Raw genomic sequence first — 21,810 nt, 5'->3', positions numbered from 1 at the left:
ATGATAATGGGAAAGCAAAAAACAAACCGCTTCATACAATGTCCTTTATTGTTGAATGAGAATAAAAGTTCATCTGCATTTTCATTACATTACAGGCTTCATAAATCTAACTGAGATTATTACTAGTGCGTAAATATGTGCACATAATTTAAATAAGTTAAAAGAAACGTGACAGAATGTTAACATGTCAAAGGCCCGTTTTATGCCCAGTAGCAAAATGATCTCTGAATTAAAAAACAAAACAAAACGTAAAATGCCTCAAGTCAGAACATTTGCAAGGAGAGAAAAATGAAGACAGTGCAACTATTTCTGTTTGGCAGAACCTAATGCACTTTTCAGGATTGTAGATATGGAGATCAATATGTACCACAAATGCAAGGCACCGATATACTGCATGTACTGCACATTTTGTAGACTTCATTTCAACTGGGGTCTTTTTTAAATTCAGATGCAATCAGTTGGAACCTTAACTAGTGATTTGTCTAAATGGCATGGCATTCATTTTCAGTTATAGATAGGTTTGGATATGGCAACCTCTTCATGCAAAATATACTTAAGTATATGAAGGAAATTAAAATCCACTTCTTTAAAGCAAACTGACCCAAAACCTCCTTCACATGTAATGTAGTCTTTGATACTGGATTTCAGAATTCATTGAGGTACTGCTAGCTAAGTGTGATCATTCACCTCTGAGGCTTTGGATGCTATATGGGTAGTATCTACCTGCATCTTGTGGCGCTCTCATTATTTTCCTATACTTAGAGAGAAGCACTTCATCTTACCTGATGCACCTGATTCTGTACCATGCAACGGGAAGAGGAAGTTGGTCGTTTCTCATTTTGATGTCACTGCTCAGCAGTTCAAGCAGCAATAGATGTTCTGCTCATATTAGTAATGAAATAAGCAATACATTCTGCAGCAAGCCCACTTCAAGGATGCAAATATAATCCCACATTATGAAAAAAGTAGACAGTAACCATGATTTAAATATCTTCCTTTCATGTAAAAATAGGGTGGCAAAAAGCCAAATGCAAATACAAAGTTAAATTTGTGAACATTTCTTTCAGTGTATCTGTTCCCGACCAAAACAAAGCTCTTTGCTAAGATGCAAAAATATCAAAATATCAAACAGTTTTTTAAACCAAGAAATGACATTCAAGATGTGTTTCCATGAATAATTGATCTGAAAAACAAACAACTGCTCCTAAGATCCCTTGCAACAAAATGGACATGTATCGTCATATTTTGTCTAATGTTGGCATTATGATATACAAATCAGTTACCTGACTTTTCAGACTTGCTTCTAATTCAAGTAGTTTCTGTTTGTTTATTGTTATGAGGTAATGCAATGCATTTTTCAAAGCTAAACTGCATAACCACACAATGACCATGTAGCATTGGCAAAAATCACCCGTTGTTCACTGTGACGGATTACATAACTCAAGCACATTTCAGGAGTCTGCTAATGGATTTACGGTATGGAAATAATAGCAACCCGATGCCAGAAACTGTAAAAAGAATACGTTAAAAAAATCTACCCGCATTTGAAAATGGTCAGCAAAATTGGCAAGTACACAAGACCCGTAGTTTAGGAGCCAAAACTCAACAAATACACATCGTTATGGTCCTTGTGTGTGGTATTTTGTTTTTAATTTTTGGTTGAGGATAGTAATTCATATAATTTAAAGATTATTAAAGAAACTTCGGGAGGTTATCAGGTTTTCTAAAATGATGGGGGAAAAATAAATATAGTAACAAGAATGGAAAATGAAAAGTTTGGCTATGGTGAGGTAACATTCACTTCACTATGGAGGCCTGTCATGTGATTAGAGAGACAGGAAGGATTTTGTTTACATGGCCACGCAGTTTAAGTATTAAGACCCATTTTTTTCCCCATTAATTACAACGGTTGTGAGTGGTGTTCTGGCTTGGTGTTCATGCCTTTCTACTTTGTTAAGTGTAAACCGTATCTTGCTAATCTCAGTACCTTTGAAAACATGCAATACTCATGCTGTGTCTCTAGGTCACATATAGTCAAACTGTCTTTCAGGACCAAGTTTAGTTGGCTTTTTTTAATGGCAAAGTCTCAGCTTTTGGGGGTCTGTGTTCCCATTACACAAGCCTTCATCTCAGATTTGGCAATCATTCTTTAAAACAACAAGTAACTCATGCAATGATATGTCTTGTCATCAGCCTGTATGAAAATACTGTGATTCTTATCAAATGGATCAACAAGAAAATAAACAAAAAAAGGACCCATTGTTATATCCCACACCCCTCCAAAAAGATAAAAACCGTCTTCGTGAGGTGAGATTTGCATGTACATGTAGGCAAATTTATTTTAGCCGTACGTGTGGCATGTTCAGCAATTCGGTGCTGCCAGCAGAGGGCGAGGATGCGTGACCGCTGGCCAGGCTACGATTGGAGCCCTGGGACCCTGCCCCTGCCCTGCTCCCTGTCCTCAGGAGCTCGGAGGAGTAGGTGTGGGCCTCAGCAGTCCCCAGAGACAGGAAGTCAAATCCCTGCGCCTCTATGTCCCTGTCGCTGATAAAGAGGTCTTCCTCGCCCCAACCACCTCCACTACTCCTTCCTATACCGCCTCCTCCCCCAGGGTCTTGGCTACAGCTGTGGAAGCCAATGGGGGAGTCACTGCCTGTACTGGGGCTTGGAGATGACAGGCTGTGGCTGTGGTGGGTGTCCTGGACAGTCCCCGAAGCATGCATCAGGTCCTGCACTGACATGGATTTGCCCAAGCCTCGGTCCATCTGGCTGGGGCCTGAGCAGCAGCCCAGGGCTGGAGGCACCAGGGACTGCAGCTCCAGGCTCATATGTCTCCTCCAGGAGCCCTCCTCCTTAGGGTTTAGCTTGCCATTGCTATTGGTGCTGCCGTGCAGCTGCCGCCCAAGTCTTCCCAGCCCTAACCCAAGGCCCAGGTCCTCCCCAACACTGCTGTCCTCCATCTGCATCCCTAAACCTCCACAAAAGTCCTCCATGTCGGGGGGCACTTCTGTGGAAGTCGCTCGTGGCAAGTTGTTCGGGCCCCCGCTTCGGCTGGGAGGGGGTGGTGGTGGAAGCCTCGCCAGAAGAGGAAACCCTCTGTCTCCGGCTCCTCCGCCACTGCAACTGCTGATACTGTTTGGGGTGAGGATGGGTGGAGAGCTTCCCACAGCCTCATCGGTGCCACTTTCAGGTGTGGTGGCCTGAGCCTGGGAGTGATGATGGTGGGGGTGATAATGGTGGTGATGATGGTGGGGATGACGCAGTGGTGACGGGCTAAAACATGAGGATGCAAGGCCGGAGGGAGGCGTGGAAGAGGAGGCATTGAGGTTGAGCTCGTTGGGCGGTGCCAGGATGAGATGGAGTCCTCCCTGGGAGAGCTGGGAGTTGGTGGAGGAGCGTGTGACACAGCCACCAGGGGGAGGCGCTCCGCTGCTGCTGACCTGGGTGGAGCAGGACAGGTCCTTGCTGAAGACGGAGGAGTGGTAGTCAGAGGTTTGTTCCAGCTCGAACAGGGGCAAAGAGGAGAGGGTGAGGGCTGAAGACGAGCCTTTACGCAAAACCTGCCGATAGATGTCGAGCAAGGAGTCGAGCTTCGACTCAATCGACTGGACCTGTGAGGAGAGAAAGGGAGGACAGGAGTGAGGAGTGTACAATTAATAAAGCAAGAAAAGAAAAATAATGGGGAAGGAAAGCATTTTAAAGCCACTATCTATCTTTGTCTTTGATTTCAAATGATTCTAATGGCATAAGAGGTGGGGATACGTTTAAATATGGGGATGATGCTGCTCATTCTCAGGCAGACCCTCCTGGAAGACATTAAAGGTGTTGCACTCGGTTGCACTTTACCAATCACTGCATGAAGAGGGTATAAATGTCGCAATGTTGGTATTGGAAAGTTACAGAAATTGTCAAACAACGTGGAAAAGAGAGGGGCGTTCCGAAGCTATTTGGCCACCTGACAAGCAGTTCTGATAGAAAAGTGTTACTTTCAGTCCTTCACACTCAGATCTGTGTGCATTGTTATCTACAACAGTGTAGTTTTTTGATACCGCTGGGGGGTGCGTACGTTGTGCATAACATCCATCCATCCATTGTCAACCGCTTATCCTGCGTACAGGGTCGTGGGGGGCTGGAGCCAATCCCAGCTGAGATCAGGCGAAAGGCGGGGTACATCCTGGACAGGTCGCCAGTCCATCGCAGGGCCTCCCTCACTGCATTATATTCTATTATATGTACATATTTTGAATTGTCACTGGCCACCTGAATTTTGTGTTTCCCTTTATATAATAAGACATTTGCACCATAAATTGGTGCAGAAATTTCCCCCAGAATGCAGGAAATTAACTGTTTAATGCTCAAAATCTTCTGGGGGAAGACCCCCATATCCCCCACTTGTTAAGTGTCCCCTCCAAGAAACCAGTCTCTGGCTTCACACACAGTTTCTGGGAGGAACATTCACTTATTAGTTATATATAATTGCTTTTCACATGGCTTTTTTGTTACCTGGGAAAGTGATTAATATGTTGTTTGTCATTTACTTGTGTGTTTTGTTTTTAATAACAATAGTAACAACAAGAATAAAACAAAAATACAAATTAAAACACCAAATGCCAAAGTCGATACTATTTGTTGGGTGGCGGTAAGGGACCTGGATAATGGATAGGGGGGCACAGGCCCAAAAAAGTTTGAGAACCACTGCTCTAAACCGTTAGTCTAATAGAAGAGTCTTAGCAGACAAACTTTTTATTACCCCCCCCAAACTCCATTTGGGGGCTGCGTCTTGTCAACTCTGAAGTATCAGGGGATTGTTGGAACACAGATCTTTTCTCATGTAACACAGAAGTCACTTAACGGCGCGCACTGCTCTGCTGCTAACTCGCTGCCATTAACTGGGAAGCTGGTTAATTCAATTCACTTCAAATTAGCTTTATTGGCATGAATGTGTAACAACAATATTGCCAAACTATCATACAAACTTCATAAGATCAACCCCATAAGCGTACGTGTGTTTGTGTTAGAAAAATTTAAATGTATTTAAAAAATTAAAAATAAATAAACAGTAAGCATGTGTGTGTTAAAAACAAATATGTTAAAAATTAAAATAAATAAATAAAACAGTAAGTGTGTGTTAAAAAAAATTAAAATATATTAAAAAGTTTAAATAAAGTAAATAAAATAGTAAGCTTGTGTGTGTGTTAAAAAAAATTAAAAATTAAAATAAATAAATAAAACAGTAAGTATGTGTGTTAAAAAAAATTAAAATATATTAAAAAGTTTAAATAAAATAAATAAAACAGTAAGCATGTGTGTGTTAAAAAAATAAAAATATATTAAAAATTAAAATAAATAAATGAAACAGTAAAGTATGTGTGTTATTATAATAATATATTAAAAATTAAAATAAAATAAATAAATGAAACAGTAACGTATGTGTGTTATTATAATAATATATTAAAAATTAAAATAAAATAAATAAATGAAACAGTAACGTGTGTGTGTTGTTATAATAATATATTAAAAATGAAAATAAAATAAATAGATAATAATGGTTAGCTCAGTTAGCGGTCCTATTTGCTGATTCTACCTGGACGTACAGCTCGGTTTACTGGGGAAGTGTAGGTGTAGCACATCAGCTTTGGTGCGCTAGGAGAAAGAGGTTCTCCCAGGGCGGGGAACGTCTCGGGTTACGTATGTAACCCTGGTTCCCCGAGAAGGGGAACGAGAGACTGCGTCGGTTACGACACTATGGGAACGCCTCTAGGCGAAGCAGGTCTGAACGTGAATGAAATCACTCCAATCCTATTGGCTTGTTGCTAGAACGGTAAGGTGTGACGGAATAACCGGAGGAGTATAAAGCACACCTGTACACACTCATCATTAGCTTAAACTATGAAGCAGGCGCTTCAGGCGGGGAGAGAGGTGCGGCGGGCCGACGCAGTCTCTCGTTCCCCTTCTCGGGGAACCAGGGTTACATACGTAACCCGAGACGTTCCCCTTCGAGGGAACTCGAACTGCGTCGGTTACGACACTATGGGAACGAGATACCCACTAAACCGTGCCGAAAACCCCGCCTGCCCCTGTGTGCAATAAAGTGGCACGACTAAGAGGAGAGCGCACGAGTGCCAGGTGCCGAAGGAAGGTCAAGACTGTAAAACCGAATGAATGTGTGCGGAGTGGCCCAGCCAGCCGCTAAACAAACATCCTGCAAAGAGGCCCCGGAAAGGAGGGCTCGAGAGGCCGCCATGCCTCTGGTAGAATGAGCCCTCACAGCCACAGGTGAAGGCAAACCGCGCACCTGATAGGCCAGGGAAATAGTCTGAACAATCCAGTTGCTAATCGTATGTTTGGATGCAGGGAGCCCAGCCCTGGGGGACCCAAAACATACTAGCAGCTGGTCAGCCTTCCTCCAACGGGAGGACCTCAGAGTGTAAATACTCAGTGCTCTGACCGGGCAGAGCAGATGAAGCCTCCCGTCCTCCGCCGTCACATGAGGTGGAGGATGAAATGCCTGCAGCACCGTGGACCCTGCCGCACAAGAAGGCACTTTAGGGATGTATCCTGGACGAGGGTGCAGGATAGCCCTAATGTTCCCCGGGGCAAACTCCAGGCTTTGCGGGGAAACCGAAAGCGCTTGGAGATCCCCCACCCTCCTCAGAGAGGTGATAGCAAGGAGAAAGGCCATCTTGAGGGTCAAGTGCTTAGCCTCAGCTGACTCTAGGGGTTCGAAGGGGGCCTCAGCCAACGCCCCAAGAACCACCGCCAGATCCCAAGGGGGAACCTTGGACCGAGTCGCAGGTCTCATCCTCCGGGCACCACGGAGGAAACGTACAACCAAGGGAAGTTTCCCCAAGGACCCCTCCCTCAGAGGGGTGTGGAAAGAGGAAATAGCTGCCACGTACACCTTGAGGGTGGAAGGGGAAAGACCAGCAGAGAACCGGTCCTGGAGGAACTCAAGTACCTGAACCACCGGGCAGGTAACAGGGTCCACCGACCGCTCCCTACACCAAGTGGAGAAAACACTCCACTTCAGGCCGTACATCCTCCGTGTGGACGGGGCCCTGGAGCTCAGGAGGGTCTCGACCGCTCCGGCTGTCAGACCCGCCTCTAGATACTGTGCCCCCTCAGGGGCCAGACCCATAGTCGCCATATGGCGGGGCAAGGGTGAAGAACCCGGCCCTGCGCCTGGGACAGCAGGTCTCTCCTCAGAGGGACCCGCCACGGCGGGCCGTCCAGGAGCGACATGATGTCCGAGAACCATACCCGGGTTGGCCAGAACGGGGCTACGAGCAGTAGGCTGACATTGTCCTGGCGGACCCGCTCCAGAACCCCCGGGAGCAGAGCAACTGGGGGAAAAGCGTACAGACGTAGCCTCGGCCACGAATGTACCATGGCGTCCAGACCCAACGGGGCTGGAGGAACGAGAGAAAACCATAGCGGGCAGTGCGTAGTCTCTTGAGACGCAAACAGATCCACGTCTATGGGGCCGAACTCTTCGCACAAGAGCTCCACCACTTCGGGGTGAAGTCTCCATTCCCCGGGCCTCAGCCCCTGCCTCGACAGCAGGTCTGCTCCCTGATTCTGCGTCCCCGGGAGATACATCGCCCTGAGCGACAGTAACCTCTGCTGGGACCACAGGAGGATCTGACGCGCCAGTCTGTCCAGAGGGCGCGAGCGCAGACCGCCCTGGTGATTCAGATAGGCCACCACCGTTGTGTTGTCGGAACGAACCAGGACGTGGTGGCCTTGGAGATCGGGCAGGAAACTCCTTAGAGCCTGGAACACTGCCAACATCTCGAGACAGTTGATATGCCACTCGGGTCGATGCACCTGCCAGGATCCCCTTGCAAAGCGGCCGTCCATGACCGCGCCCCAGCCCGTGAGGGAGGCGTCTGTCGAAATAACCAGCCGGCGACAAGACCCTCCCAGCGCGGGCCCCTGGGACAGGAACCAAGTTTCCTTCCAAACTGATAGGGAACGAAGACACTTGCGCGTAACCCAAATCAGATGGAGAGGATTTCCCCTCGGGGAAAAACCCTTGTTCCTTAGCCACCACTGCAGGGGTCTCATGTGCAGTAGTCCAGATGGTATTACGCTGGACGCAGCTGCCAGGAGACCCAACACTCGTTGAAAGTGTTTCATAGTGACGGCGTGGCCTAACTTCACCCCTCTCACGGCGGCCAATATGGTGTCGACACGTGCCGGAGACAATTGTGCCCGCATCGTTGTTGAATCCCATATAACCCCTAGGAACGTAGTCCGTTGGGTGGGCGCCAGCACGCTCTTCTTTGCGTTGAGCCTCAGCCCTAAACGCCGCAGATGAGCCAGAACGACATCTCGATGCCGAACCGCCAACTCTCGAGACTGGGCCAGGATGAGCCAGTCGTCGATGTAGTTGAGAATCCGGATGCCCCGGAGCCTCAGCGGGGCCAGTGCTGCATCCATACACTTGGTGAATGTGCGAGGGGAAAGTGCCAGGCCGAATGGAAGAACCCGATACTGGTAAGCCACACCCCCGAAGGCGAACCTCAGGAACTTCCTGTGAGAAGGACGGATGGAGACGTGGAAATAGGCGTCCTGTAGATCTATCGTGACGAACCAATCCTCGGATTGGATGTGCGACACGATGGCGGGGATGGTGAGCATCTTGAACCTGAATCTCCTCAGAGACCGGTTTAGAACCCGCAGATCCAAAATAGGGCGCAGCCCTCCGTCCTTCTTGGGGACTATGAAGTACCGACTGTAGAAGCCGGCGTCTCTGTCTGGGGGGGAGACACGTTCCACGGCCCCTTTCCTCAGCAGAGTCTGAACTTCTTGTCCCAACACCGGACCTTGCTCCGGGCGGACCACAGTCCAAACCACCCCGTTGAATTTTGGAGGGCGGGTTCTGAACTGTAGTCGATACCCATCTATGGCAGTGCGCAGGACCCACGGAGAAATGTTCATCAGGCTCCGCCAAGCGTCTGCAAAGTCTGCCAACGGAACCAGCCCCTCGGGGCTGGTGGTCGGTGTCTCGTGTGATCTTCTGGTGGACCCCTGAAGCCCCAGAACGGCAGGGGGGAGCCGCCGAAGATCCACGGTGGGTGAGTCGGGATGCCGTCCGCCTACAGACCCTCGGGGCAGGCAGTACGGTGCGGACTCGTTGGTGGCAGGTGCGTCCTGAACGTGTAAACGGCGGGATAACATCACCTGTTGCCACGGCGGAGGGGACCTCGGTCGGCCTCCGGGGGGGTGGGGGGGGTGCGGGAGGGGAGAAAAACCTCCCCTACCCTGGTCTTCAGGACCTCTTCCCTGAGCTCCGTCGGGACTGGATGACGGTCCTCAGATCGCGTCTCACAGAAGGCTGAGGTTGAGAGCGTCGCCTCGCTGCCCCAGCCCCTCGGGGGGGTCCCCGAGAAGCGACACTCTGCTTCCTCTCCTCTCGGTAGGAGCTTGTAGAGGGAAGGGATCTACGCCCGGCAGCCTCAGCTGCCTGGGGTGCAGACCGGCGAGGGAGGTACTGGCGGAACGCTTCGCCTTGCGTCTTAATGTGCTGGAACCGATCCACCACAGAGTCCACTGCGTCACCGAAGAGGCCCGCCGTGCTCACCGGTGCATCGAGGAGGCAGCTCTTGTCCCTCTCTGACATGCCCGCGAGGTTGAGCCATAGGTGACGCTCCGTGGCCACCAGAACCGACATGGATCGACCAATAGAGCGGGCCGTTTCCTTGGTGGCCCGGAGAGACAGGTCTGTGGTTCTGCGAAGTTCCGCCAGATCTTCCTCAGAGGGACCCCCCTCTGAACCATCTCCTGAAGCAGGTCGGCTTGGTAGGCTTGAAGCACCGCCATGGTGTGCAAGCTCGCACCTGCCTGGCCCGCTGCCATGTACGCCTTCCCCACGAGGGTGGATGTGGTGCGACATGGCTTGGAGGGTAACGCCGGCTTCTCCAGGGAGGACGCAAGTCGAGGGGAGAGATAGCTCGCAAGCGCATCCTCCACCCGAGGCATCCTCCCATAACCACGGTCCCTAACCCCCATCACATTGCTGTAATTAAGTGATCGGGGTGTGGAAAGCCGTGTAGAGAAGGGTCTGCCCCATGATTTACTCAGTTCATCATGTAAATCAGGAAAAAAAGGCAGAGATCGGCGTGGAGGTGGTGCGTGGTGCTTAAGAAACCTTTCATCAAGCTTCCCACTGGCCTGTGGTGTCTGCTCCTCCTGTGGCCAGTCGATGTCGAGCTTAGCCACGGCTCTAGTCACCACCTCGAGCAGCTCGTCATAGTCGGGCGCAGCCTGATGACGTTGCCCCGACACCCGGAAGTCATCGTCCATTACGCCGAGCACATCCACCTCCTCGGAGTCGGATTGCTGCAGCATCTCCGGATCCAACCCGCGAGCGGGAGAAGCCGAGAAACGGGCTCCCGAACGAGGAAAGGAAGCGTCGGAGCCAGCGGATGAAGGTCGGGAAAAAGCCTCAGCCGTCCCGAAATCCTCCGACAGATCGCGCTGTGAGCCCCATGAGTGAAGCCGCCGGGCCGCCTCAGCGGCCGCAGGGCCCGCACCACGGGGAGAACACATCCGGCCGTCCTCAGAAAAGAGAGCCATGCGGGACCTCAGTACCCGCACGGAAAGGGTTTCGCAATGGCCGCAGGCAGCCCCCTCGAGAGCTGCCCGGGCGTGCTCCATCCCCAAACATGAGACACACATCTCATGTGAATCTCCATCCGTGATGTACCGAGGGCAAGGAAAAACACACTTTCTGTACCTCTGATTGCCGGACATGCTGGTAGACTTCTTCCTCGGGTAAGACATTTCGCTGCTTGTAGGACTGGAGCTTTCTTCGACAACATACAGAGCGCCTGCTGAATAGAAAAAAGCTAATGATGAGTGTGTACAGGTGTGCTTTATACTCCTCCGGTTATTCCGTCACACCTTACCGTTCTAGCAACAAGCCAATAGGATTGGAGTGATTTCATTCACGTTCAGACCTGCTTCGCCTAGAGGCGTTCCCATAGTGTCGTAACCGACGCAGTTCGAGTTCCCTCGAAGGGGAACTCAGCAGGGAATGCTACAGCGCCAGAACCGGTACAGGCTCGGTGGCCTCCCAGTATATCACGGCCGGACTGCAACAGAACACATCCTCTGAGACAGTCCGAGGCCAGTTTGACATTTTCAGTACAGAGATGATTAACAGCGGCTCCGGAGTCAAGTGGGAGAGGAGAGGAGCCACCGACCAAACCAGAGTTGGTGATTGATGGAACAGTGAAACACTAACCAAGACGGTTTTGGTGAGTTATATTTAGTTTCTGTCTAGTTTGAATGAGTTAACAAGGCAAGTAGTTTGGTGAAAGACTTGAATTCAGAAGGTGTATGGCTTTATTTTTCAGTTTGATAATGAAATGTGGTGTAATAATATTAATAACTTGACATTTTGTGAGTTTATTTTGTTTATTTATAAGACTGAAAAAGTGAACAGAGCTTGTGTAATGTAGTGAAATCGCCACTCACACACATCTTCCAGCTGAAACTATGAGGAGGCAGAGCTGGAGCCTGCTTTATCATAAAAACGTGAAGCAGGGGCAAACAGTTAGCCTGGCTCTGTCTAAAGTTAAAACAAAAACAAAAAACGCCTACCAACACCTCAGAAGCTTACAAATGAACGTGCTGTAGCTCATTTGTTTTAACTGTACACAAACAGAAATATAAAAGCGACATGTTGTGGTTTTATGTGGAGTTGATTACCATTTCTTGATCTTGTCGCAACTGTGATGTTGCCACGTTTGTCACTGTACTCCACAGTATTACTCGCAGTTAATGAAAATGTTATGGCAAGCAACTTAGGTCACTGTTACATCGAATATATACCACAATATTATTTCCCACTTGCTGTAGTACAGTATCATTGTGTTTGCACTGCGTAGGCAACCCCCCATATATATATAGAGCAGAACACGAACCTGCCGCTCCACCTTACAGACACGACCCAGCATGCTCACGTCCTCTAAAATATCTCCATCAGACAGCAGCTTCTCCCGAATCTTCTTATCCAGAGGGATCTGGCCTTTCCCAAGGATTTGGTCCACTCTGGAACACACACACACACACAAACACACACACACAAGCACATGCAAATACAATAAGACATTAATGATAGGAAGACACAGACAAAAAAAAGTAGAAATCCAGAAGAAAGCCCACAGCAAGGAAGGAAAGTACAGACTGCAACAGAATAATACATTTATATTGAAGCACATTTTCTTTTCCAACATATACAGGCGAATGAGAGGTTATTCTTCCTCAGTGGATTTGACAAATACTGTATGCTGGAAGAGAAAACATTACCAACCATGTAATGATGGCACGTTACTAAATGTGTTTCTTCAGTTGTTACTCTTAATAAAACCTTGTAGTCGTGTTGTTTTACAGCACACATTCAGTTTCTTTGTCTCATTCAGCACTTCTTGCTCAATCCAGTGAAGTTCAGTAGAATTTGGTTACTAAAATATTTATGTACAGGATTAAATTCAACAGAGGGCCGTGCAATCATAATGCCACAAACAGTTTGGCGAAATATATGATTAAAGCTTTGACAAGACCCTCAAACATCAAACCAAAGTGTGTCTTTTCTTTTCCGGTGTGTTTTTATACGTCTTGGTTTGTGTGTGGTTTGCCACTTGATCTGGTGATACTAGACAAATGCAGTGTCCCCAAAAGTGTTTAAATTGAGCTGATCATTTGAAATTCTTGGGAATTATACTTTTTGTGATTAGCTAACATCTTTAGCATCTAAGTTTTGCACACATATTTACAGCTATTAATTTAGCTGATGCTTGCTTTATATGTCAGAGGTTGCACGTCTCTGGGACACCTTGGTAGATGGGTCGCAGTGGGAATTGAACCCGGGTCTCTCACACCAAAGGCAAGTGTCTTATCCACTGCGAGATCAAAACAAATACAGCTGAGTGTAAAAGGTCATTATTGACCTTTAAACCAGCTGCAATGTTAAGTCAAGGTCCGTTAACTAGCTTTTTCCGGAGCTTTCAACCGCATCTCCCAGTCTTACTAAGCGTATGGAGGAGCATACGACCATGTGAACAGGTATCACCGTGTGATGAGTCATCACCATGACAACTGAGCAAGCTCCCCTGTTGATGGAGACTGTGAGATGTGGCTGAAAACGCCCTAAAAAAATAGTCGATGAACGAAATGTTAATACAGTTTCACAATCCTATCTCCAAATCTGACCAGCACTCGCTGTATTAGAGACAGCATGAAGTGCATGCAGCAGTTTCAGTTAACAGTCAACAGCAGCAGGGGTCAGTGCTACAGCAGCAATGGCAGGTAGGCGTTCACTGTTGCTGATTGAGAATTTTGTTTGTTTGGTGTATGGTGTGTGTTACAGAAGATGTTTCTGTGTGAGATGTGTTAGTATCTGGTTGCGCGGGGATCCTAGAATTAAAACACCAAATGCCAAAGTCGATATATTGCAGACTGTTTTTAAGTGTTTGGTTAGTGGATGACAGAAGTGTGTGAGAAAAGAGCAGTGCATGACAGACATTTGTGAAGAAAGGTTTCAGTTCACTTCAGACCAATCAATTCAAAGAAGAAACATACACTTTGTCTTATAGTCCAGATTTTTTCATTTTTTATATCTTTAAGAACAAACAACCTCGTGAACTGACTGAATGAGAAGCAAACTGAAACCAGGTGACATGTGAGTGGATTTAGGGAGTAGGGGGGGCATTCTGACCCCTGAGTGGCGTTCTTTTTGCCCTGGCTGTTAGATAAGGGCAGGGAGGGGAAGGAAAAGGTCTTGGCTCGGCTGCTCGGGCCTACAATCATGTCCAGCCTGTGAGGGAAGCAAAGCAAACACACACACACACACACACACACACAGAGGCAGACATACATACACATACATACACACAAAATCACACAATGCAAAGAACAAACACACATACAAAGACATCCGCGGAGCACACAAATATACCCATGTATGTATAAGGTATGAGAGCAGGTACACACACACAAACACACACATGCATACGCACCAAGATACAGATGAATCAGTTACAGTGTGGTCAAACATCTCTAGCCAGACAGCGAAGACTAGAGGAATGAAAACTGTCAGCTGTTGTCATGCAGTCTGTTGCCAGCCCTACCTGGTCTGCAGGCTCTTGATGCGACACAGCATGTCCAAGTGACCGGCAGAGTACTGTTCGATCACGTCCTTGACATCATAAGGACGCAGTGTCTCCTTAAACTTCTTCTTGGCTACATGGAACTTCATTATCCTGCACAAAGAGCAGATAAATTCATAAATCTGCCACAAGGGGGAGCTCTTATACAGTCAGGACACATGACCTACCGACTCCCTGAAGCTGAGACTGCAGCAGTGTGGCTGATGAAAACACCTGAAACTGTGTCTTTATTTTTCGTTTTTTACAAAGTGCATGAAATCTGTAACCCCATCCCATTCCAACAACCTGTTTCTTCACACCAATGCAAGCAGTCGGAACACCTGAACAATCACTTCGTTGGACAAATAAAAAACATCCATCTGCTTATTTTAGCTGTGTGTGTGTGTGTAAAAAAATCACTCCCTGTGGAGCCTCAAGGCTAAATTCAAGTGAATTTGGGAGTTTCTGGGTCCTTGAGTGGTGAGGACAGACGGCAAGAAAACTGAGCATTAGTAAAGTGGACATGAAGCAGTTAGTAAATGTTTGTTTTGAGAAATCTTTTTCTATGGGCAGTCAAGCTATGGGCATGTTTCAGTCACAAACTCTGAACCTATATAGTCCATACCTACATTGTTTCTTCATGACTTGAGGTTACTTGTGTTGTTTTCCCAGTAAATCCAACTTAAGAGTAGATGTCACAGCAAAGGTTTAAAGGTTTAGTCAACACAAATAACCCCAAAACACATTTATTCGTACTGCACATGAACAAATTAACCAAAAAATGCAACATGTCTTTGCAGAGGCAGGCATCACTGTGATTAGTTTTATTGCTTTTTAATGAAGAAATAGACCCTGCCTGGCTTCATCGCACTAGAGGTAAGTGCAGGGTTGGGCTGTTACTAAGTACACTTACTCAAGAACTGTAGTACAATTTCTAAGGGAATAATTGTACTTTTTACTCATACATTTATCCAACTAGTGATTTAGCAGAAATATATGAGCTTTTAAAATATGAAGCACTACTACAGATTTAACTGTCCAACAGTAGTAGTTAGAATCAAATATACCAAATAATAAAGCAATAGAAAGCATCCTGAGTGGAAACATCACAAACTGGCATGGGATGTGCACGGCTCAGGACCGGAGGGCTCTGCAGCGGGTGATTAAAACTGCTCAGAAGATCACTGGTACCCATCTCCTGAGCATCAGTGAGGTGAGGCGCCTGCGCAGAGCCCAAAGGATACTAAAGGACAGTACGCACCCATCCTGTTCACCCTGCTGCCTTCTGGGAAGAGATACAGAAGTTTCCGCTGCCGCACCACCAGACTGCAGAGCAGCTTTTTCCCTCAAGCTGTCAGACTTTCTTATTCATCCCCAGCACTGCTCCACTGAATATAGTTTCTTTCTGTTTACCATTTTTATAATTGCTTCTATATTAATATATATTGTCTGCTACGTAGAAGAAGGGAGTTTCAAACTCAATTTCACTCTACAACATGTTGTACTGTGACAAATAAATCAAACTTGTAACTTGTGTATTCTATAGTTTAAAGCCTCAGAAAACTTGGCTTCAAACCTTAAGTATTTCTCAAAATATTCAGAAAAATAAAAAAGTATTATCTACATATTATCTATTCTAATTATATAATTCTCAAAAACCCAGCAAATCTGCTTCATCAGGGCTGTGTGGATGGGGATTGACTGAGTAACCAAACAGCCCACCAGACAACTTCAATCACAGTATGAATTCAGGTGATCTCAGGAGTCATGTTTACTTACTATTGACTCAAGGACTCCAAAAAGATCACTGTAACTGTTTTTGCAAGCGCCCACTATTATCTCATGGGAATATTACAGCATTAGTTGAACAGAAAAATGCCAGAATGTAACTTCAATTGTTCAGTTCTGCTATAGAGAAATGCATTTTTGTTGTAAAACAGTGGGTTGAGCCATTTGAATTCATCTTTGATTAAAGTATAATAACTTAAAGGGCTAATATGCAGTTTTCAGTAATGTGAGCACAGCTAAATATATTGGATATTAGTGAGCTAGACTGAATATTATTATGAGATATAATGAGATGAAAAGTTAGACTGCAGAAGGTAACATTACTGTCCTGAATGGTTCTTCCACTGTGTTGTTGTTCTGCGCTGTTATGTTGTTGAAAAAAACAATGGTGATGGTGGAGAAGCTGTGTAGCTGAGTATCAGTAAAACGTCAATAAATCTAAGTTGAGCCTTACAAAGCAAACAGCGGTAGATACATGCCAACATTATGTTGAAAGCCACAGAGAAAACCTGGGTGGGGTTCATTTTTAAGAGAGGTTACAGCCAAGTGACAAGAAAGTGATTTATTAACAAGTGATTTTATGGAAAAACTACACATAGTCCCTTTAAATCCAATATTTTGTTTAAATTTGATCTGGGTTTACATTTTTTAAAACAAATTTAAACATATTTAAGATATTACTACATCTATGTTTCTTTAAGGATACATCATGGCTAAGAAACACGCCGTATCCTTGTGACATGATCACTTTACATAGCTTTGCAGTGTTAATGCTCCCACTAACCATATTTCCTGTCTCTCAACTCTGTATCCAATCACATGAACTAAAGATGGTCTAAAAATAACCTTAAAAAAAAAAATCTCCCGGTCACTTTAATCCCCTGAGCATGTTCAATCATGAGAGCTGCTAGAAGGCAGCGGGTTGCAATCAGGGTTTGTTTGCACGCAACCTCTGCAATAGAAAAATTCAGCATTAATTTGACTGAAAGAGAGAGTCTGATTTCCTTTGCCTCACCTGACAGCTCTAATGACAGACTTGACTGAGGGCAGCAAGTCTTCCATCGAAATCTCGCAGTGACAGCCCTTCTCATCAAAGCCATCCTCCCCTGCAATGTTGGAGTCTGCTGCTTGGGAGAGAGGATACAGAAAGGAAAGATTATTTGAACTTTTACATGTGTCGCATTAGTCTTAATAATCTGAAACCTCAGTTTATATGCAATCAGTGATCAGATTCACCTGCAAAAAGCATCTGATTTTATTATCAGTCTTACCTGCATGGTTGTAAAACAGAGAACAGGGACATTTTTATTCTAAGCTGACTTAGTGTTGGCTTATAAAACTGATAAAGTATAGCAAACGTGCTCGCAAACAGTTGCTGGAACAACAGTTAACATTCACTGGGAGTCGTGTTTAGTAACGCTCCTTTTAGCTTTTGCTTGGTAAATGCTGCACTACGTGTACCAGCTACTTGCTAACTTCATCTGTCTGCTGTTTGGTGCTGGACAGTTAGCGCACAGCAGGTCTATCAGAGATCTGCTGCTGGAAATCAGATTGATGAGAGCAGAGTTTGTGGACCGGAAAATAGAAAACAATTAGCTCAAAGACACTAAAATGCTCAATTAAGCTGCAGAGTTGGAAGTTAATTCTTGATGGTTTCATCATTATAAGCGAACCCTTTCACATCATGCAGAGGTATATGATTCACTGTTAATACAAAAATATGTATGCAGGTTTAAGAAACCTGAGATTAAGGTATCCTAAAGTAGCATGTTGTTGCATTAACTGGGTTATTCTTAATTTTTTTAAGTAAACCAAGTTGCGGGATCTTCATTAATCATTAGTGAACTGTATTGAGAGTGAAAGACTGCTTTTTTGACTGCTGTCTGGAACAGCAGACTAGTAAAGAACAGGTCTCTGGTGTGTGCCTGCAGTTATATTGCTAACTTTGTGACAGTGGAGCTCTGTTTACGGGCCTCCTGAGTTTACAGCACCCTGAGGAAGTAAGCAGAGGGCTACACTACAAGCCGTGTAACCTGATGGAAGTGTGAACAGTGCTGATAAATGATTTGCTCCATTCAAATAACTTCTTATTTCCCCTCAAATTAAGTCATAATGAAAGGGAAATGTTTCCCTCAGCTAGCTAACATGTCAGTAACAGAGAATGACCAGACGGAGCATGGCTAATCAGTTTGGTTTTGGCTAGCATAATTATTAATTCCTCTCCACCAGCAGGTCTCAGCCAGCTGGCTGGCTCTGACACCCCATATGGCTCCTGGAGCTCACCACCCCCACCTTCCATCAATCCATCAGTCACCCACAAACACCAAATGGCTGTTACCCAGGAGGTCTTGCCAGGCCGCCACAGCTAGGCCAAAAGGAAGGAAGTGCAAACGAAAAATAGCATTCCGTTACTCCCAATGCACCTCAATAATAGACAGTAAGTGTTCAGTTGTTTCACGCTTGGACTTTAAGGATAGTTCAGCTTTATTATTTGCTTTATGTATTCAGGAAGTTACTGCGCCTGGCCTATAGTCCAGCACACACAGTGATTTTTGTGTTTTGTTACTATTCAGCTACATCCACAAGCAATTTTTCAGCTCATTCAGAGAGAATGACAATGAATTCTACCTTGAATTTGTAGGAATCACAACTCAACCTAGTACTGCAACCTTGTACTGCTTATTAATCCAAAGTCAAACCTTGTCTGGAAGTGGAATAATGGGACAGAGTCACCCACCATCAGTGGTGGAGCGCGACTGGCTCTTAAGGCGGAGTGAAGGTCTGAAGCGTGTGCGGTCGTTGAAGCTCCAGCTCTTCTGTACCTTGGCAGGGCTGGTGCCCTCTGTCCCAGCCTCAGCCACCGGAGACCGCCGGTCGTTCACTGAAGACGTCTGCCTGTTCTTGATGCTCTGACCTCGGGGGCTCGCCAACCTCACCCGCTCCTTGAAACTCAACTTCTGACTGTAGAGTGAAATGGGGATCAATGGTGGTACAGAGGGGAGTTGGAGTGAGGAGAAGAATAAGGAGGGAATGATGTTGTGAAGAGGCAGAATGACAGATAGATAAAGATATGTTAATGGTGTAAGTTTTAGGGCAACAACATCCATTCTCCAAGACTTTTGGCAAACTTCTGTTCGTTGACACGATCTTATCATATGGCAGTCATAATTAAGAACGAATTCACTAATATAAGGGTTGCAGGACAAGATGGAGAAAGAGTAGCATGCATCGCAGCGTTGCAGCAGGTGCTTTACACAAAATGCAAGCTCAGGTTAGGTATGATGCTTCAATTGCGTATTTGTAGTTTGTGCCTTGATGTGTGCATGTTTTCTTGTTTTTATCCCATATGTGAGTTTCAGTATTTCATTCATGTGACAAACTAGTTAGCATGTTGCTTAAAAGGACATCCATTATCACATTGTTGTATTTAATGGTTAAATATTATGCTTTCATTTGTGCTGATATTGTGATATATGTGAAGTACCACACCCTACAACAAATCACCATTTAAAGCTACAGGATTTATTGCACTTAAGTTCCATGTAAAGTGTCATTAAAGGGTTACGGAAGATAATGTATGAAAATGACTTGAGAAAAGTGAAGCAACAGAACAATGAGATGTACATGTAGAGAAAATAAGGGAGTGGCGAATTCTGTTTATGCAGTTGTACAGTATATAATGGTTCCATGCAAAGGCAGTGCACAGCGTCAGGCATGGCTCATTTACAGTTTTTCTCGATTGCTTAAACACATTTCTTGAAATTATGCCTCTTTTTCTCGAAACTAAAAACAAATCCACAACTTCTCACCCAATTCCCCAAACGTCCTATTTTCAGGTCTAAATGAAGCTCTCCACTCAAACCCAATAAATGTTCCTTTGCCCTCAGATACAACACACACACACTACAACACAGTCTTCCACACTGGTGAGATAAATTCAAAAAAAATATTACTAATAATGGTTATAAGTGGTTCTCCCCCTCAAAAACCTTTTCACATGATGAACACAACAAAAGAAACAAAAAATGTAAACATATTTAGACATTCTCATCCTCTACCTTCTTCTCCTCCTCCTTCCTCCTCCTCTTCCCTACTCCTGCTCTGCCTCCTCCTTCTCCTCCTCTTACTCCTACTGTTCCTCTTCCGTCACCTCTTCCTTCTCTCCATACTGCTCTTCCTCCTCCCCCTTATCTTCTTCCTCCTCCTCTCTGGTGTCTTCTACCTCTTCCTTCACATCTCTCTGGATCCATTGTTTCAAAACTGAATGAACTGACTCTGGCCCATTATGACTCTTTGTGTTTCCACCTTTGTAGCTGTGTGCTAATTAAGCTCAAGCTTTGCTGACTTGAGTGAACAATATTGAATGTCAGTGCTTTCTCAGTGACCACACGGTGTAGGCAATGAGAAATGAAAGGATTTGTGTTTAGAGTTTAGAGAAATGGATGTGCTTTTTTGGAGTTATGGGTTTTGAAATTTTAGTTCAAAAGCCTGCTTGTAGTGTTTCAACAATTGAGAAAAACTGTAAAAGTGGTACTGTATATTGGATTTAACATATGCAGTTGTATTTAAAAAGACAAGGCACACATTTTTCTCATTGTCTGCAAATCTAATGAAAAGACCAAATCCACACCAAATGTGTTGTGTGTCATTCTATACTTTCTGAAATTTCTGTGTAGACATTATATATATATATATATATATATATATATATATATATATATATATATATATATATATATATATATATATATAGCCCCCAGTGCTCAGATTACCACTGGCACCAGTGTTGCTCTTACTTTCCACATCTTTTCTAGCTCCTCTTTCAGCCCTTGGTATTTCTCAAGCTTCTCGTGTTCCTTCTTCTTGATGTTGCTGTCTCTTGGGATCACTTCATCCATCACTGCAGCCTTCTTCTGCTGTTTGTCGATCAACACGATGTCTGGTTGGTTAGCCATCACCAGTTTGTCAGTCTGGATCTTGAAGTCCCACAGGATCTTAGCTCGGTCATTCTCAACTACTTTAGGAGGTGTCTTCCATTTTGACCTTGGGACTTCCAGCCCATATTCAGATGTTCCTGTACTCTATGACAGCTACCTGGTTATGGCGTTCCACATACGCACTTCCTGCCTGCATCTTACACCCTGCTGTTATGTGCTGTACTGTCTCAGGGGCATCCTTGCACAGTCTGCACCTGGGGTGGTCCTGCCTGGTGTGGTAGATCCCAGCCTCTATTGATCTTGTACTGAGAGCCTGTTCTTGTGCTTCTGTGCTGTCTTTTAGTCCAGCCTTTTCCAGCCACTGGTAGGATTTCTTGATATCAGCCACTTCTTCTATTTGTCTGTGGTACATGCCGTGCAGCGGCTGGTCTCCTCTCCATGAAGGTTCTTCATCTTCCTCGTCCTCACCCTCGGGTTTCTGCTGCCTGAGGTTTTCACTAAGCCCTTCATCTTTGGGGACCATCTTCCTGATGTACTCCTGGATCTTTGTTGTTTCATCCTGGACAGTGGTCTTGACACTATAATTGTATATATACTTGTTAGGGTTAATCCATTGCTGGGTTTGGTCTTTTCATTGGATTTGTTGACAAGAAAAAAATATCACCATACTTATGTAGTTATTGCTGAAATAGAGGCACATGATGACTGACACAGAAACATGTCATCACTAGTGCAAGGAATAATACCATAGAGTTTATATCAGGGAGTGGAGCGTGAAATGTAGGGTAGTTTAGATGCAACACCAGAAGCTGTGTGAAGAAAAAGATAATAGTGATGATGATAATTTTCATCTCTCTACAGTCAGGAAAAAGCTGACAAATGTTAATTATTTCACATGATCTGCTTCTGAGAATGAATCCTGGTATAAA

The 21,810-nt window shown here is 45.4% G+C and overlaps 1 protein-coding gene across 9 annotated transcripts in view; it reads right to left on the bottom strand.

Moving 5' to 3' along the window:
* Window positions 1-30: 30 nt before the first annotated feature.
* The window catches only part of LOC119899782 (potassium voltage-gated channel subfamily KQT member 5-like), a 121,912-nt gene continuing 100,132 nt past the window's right edge, over window positions 31-21,810 (bottom strand). For 3 of the 9 annotated variants that reach the window (XM_038714533.1, XM_038714529.1, XM_038714531.1), the window contains 5 exons: window positions 18,682-18,905; window positions 16,960-17,071; window positions 14,139-14,270; window positions 11,934-12,060; window positions 31-3,611 (listed from right to left, as the gene is read on the bottom strand). In XM_038714533.1, the coding sequence (XP_038570461.1) occupies window positions 2,337-3,611; window positions 11,934-12,060; window positions 14,139-14,270; window positions 16,960-17,071; window positions 18,682-18,905 (1,870 nt within the window). In that variant the 3' untranslated portion in view covers window positions 31-2,336. Of the gene's footprint in view, window positions 3,612-11,933; window positions 12,061-13,726; window positions 13,826-14,138; window positions 14,271-16,959; window positions 17,072-18,681; window positions 18,906-21,810 lie in introns of all 9 variants that reach the window. The other 6 variants (XM_038714525.1, XM_038714527.1, XM_038714526.1 and 3 more) reach the window with 3 other exon arrangements.

Source organism: Micropterus salmoides, unplaced genomic scaffold (assembly GCF_014851395.1).
Source record: "Micropterus salmoides isolate LMB-PRFRI ecotype aquatic unplaced genomic scaffold, ASM1485139v1 Ms_hic_scaffold_12, whole genome shotgun sequence".
In the NCBI taxonomy this organism is placed as follows: domain Eukaryota; kingdom Metazoa; phylum Chordata; class Actinopteri; order Centrarchiformes; family Centrarchidae; genus Micropterus; species Micropterus salmoides.
This window is presented reverse-complemented; position numbering and strand designations above follow the sequence as displayed.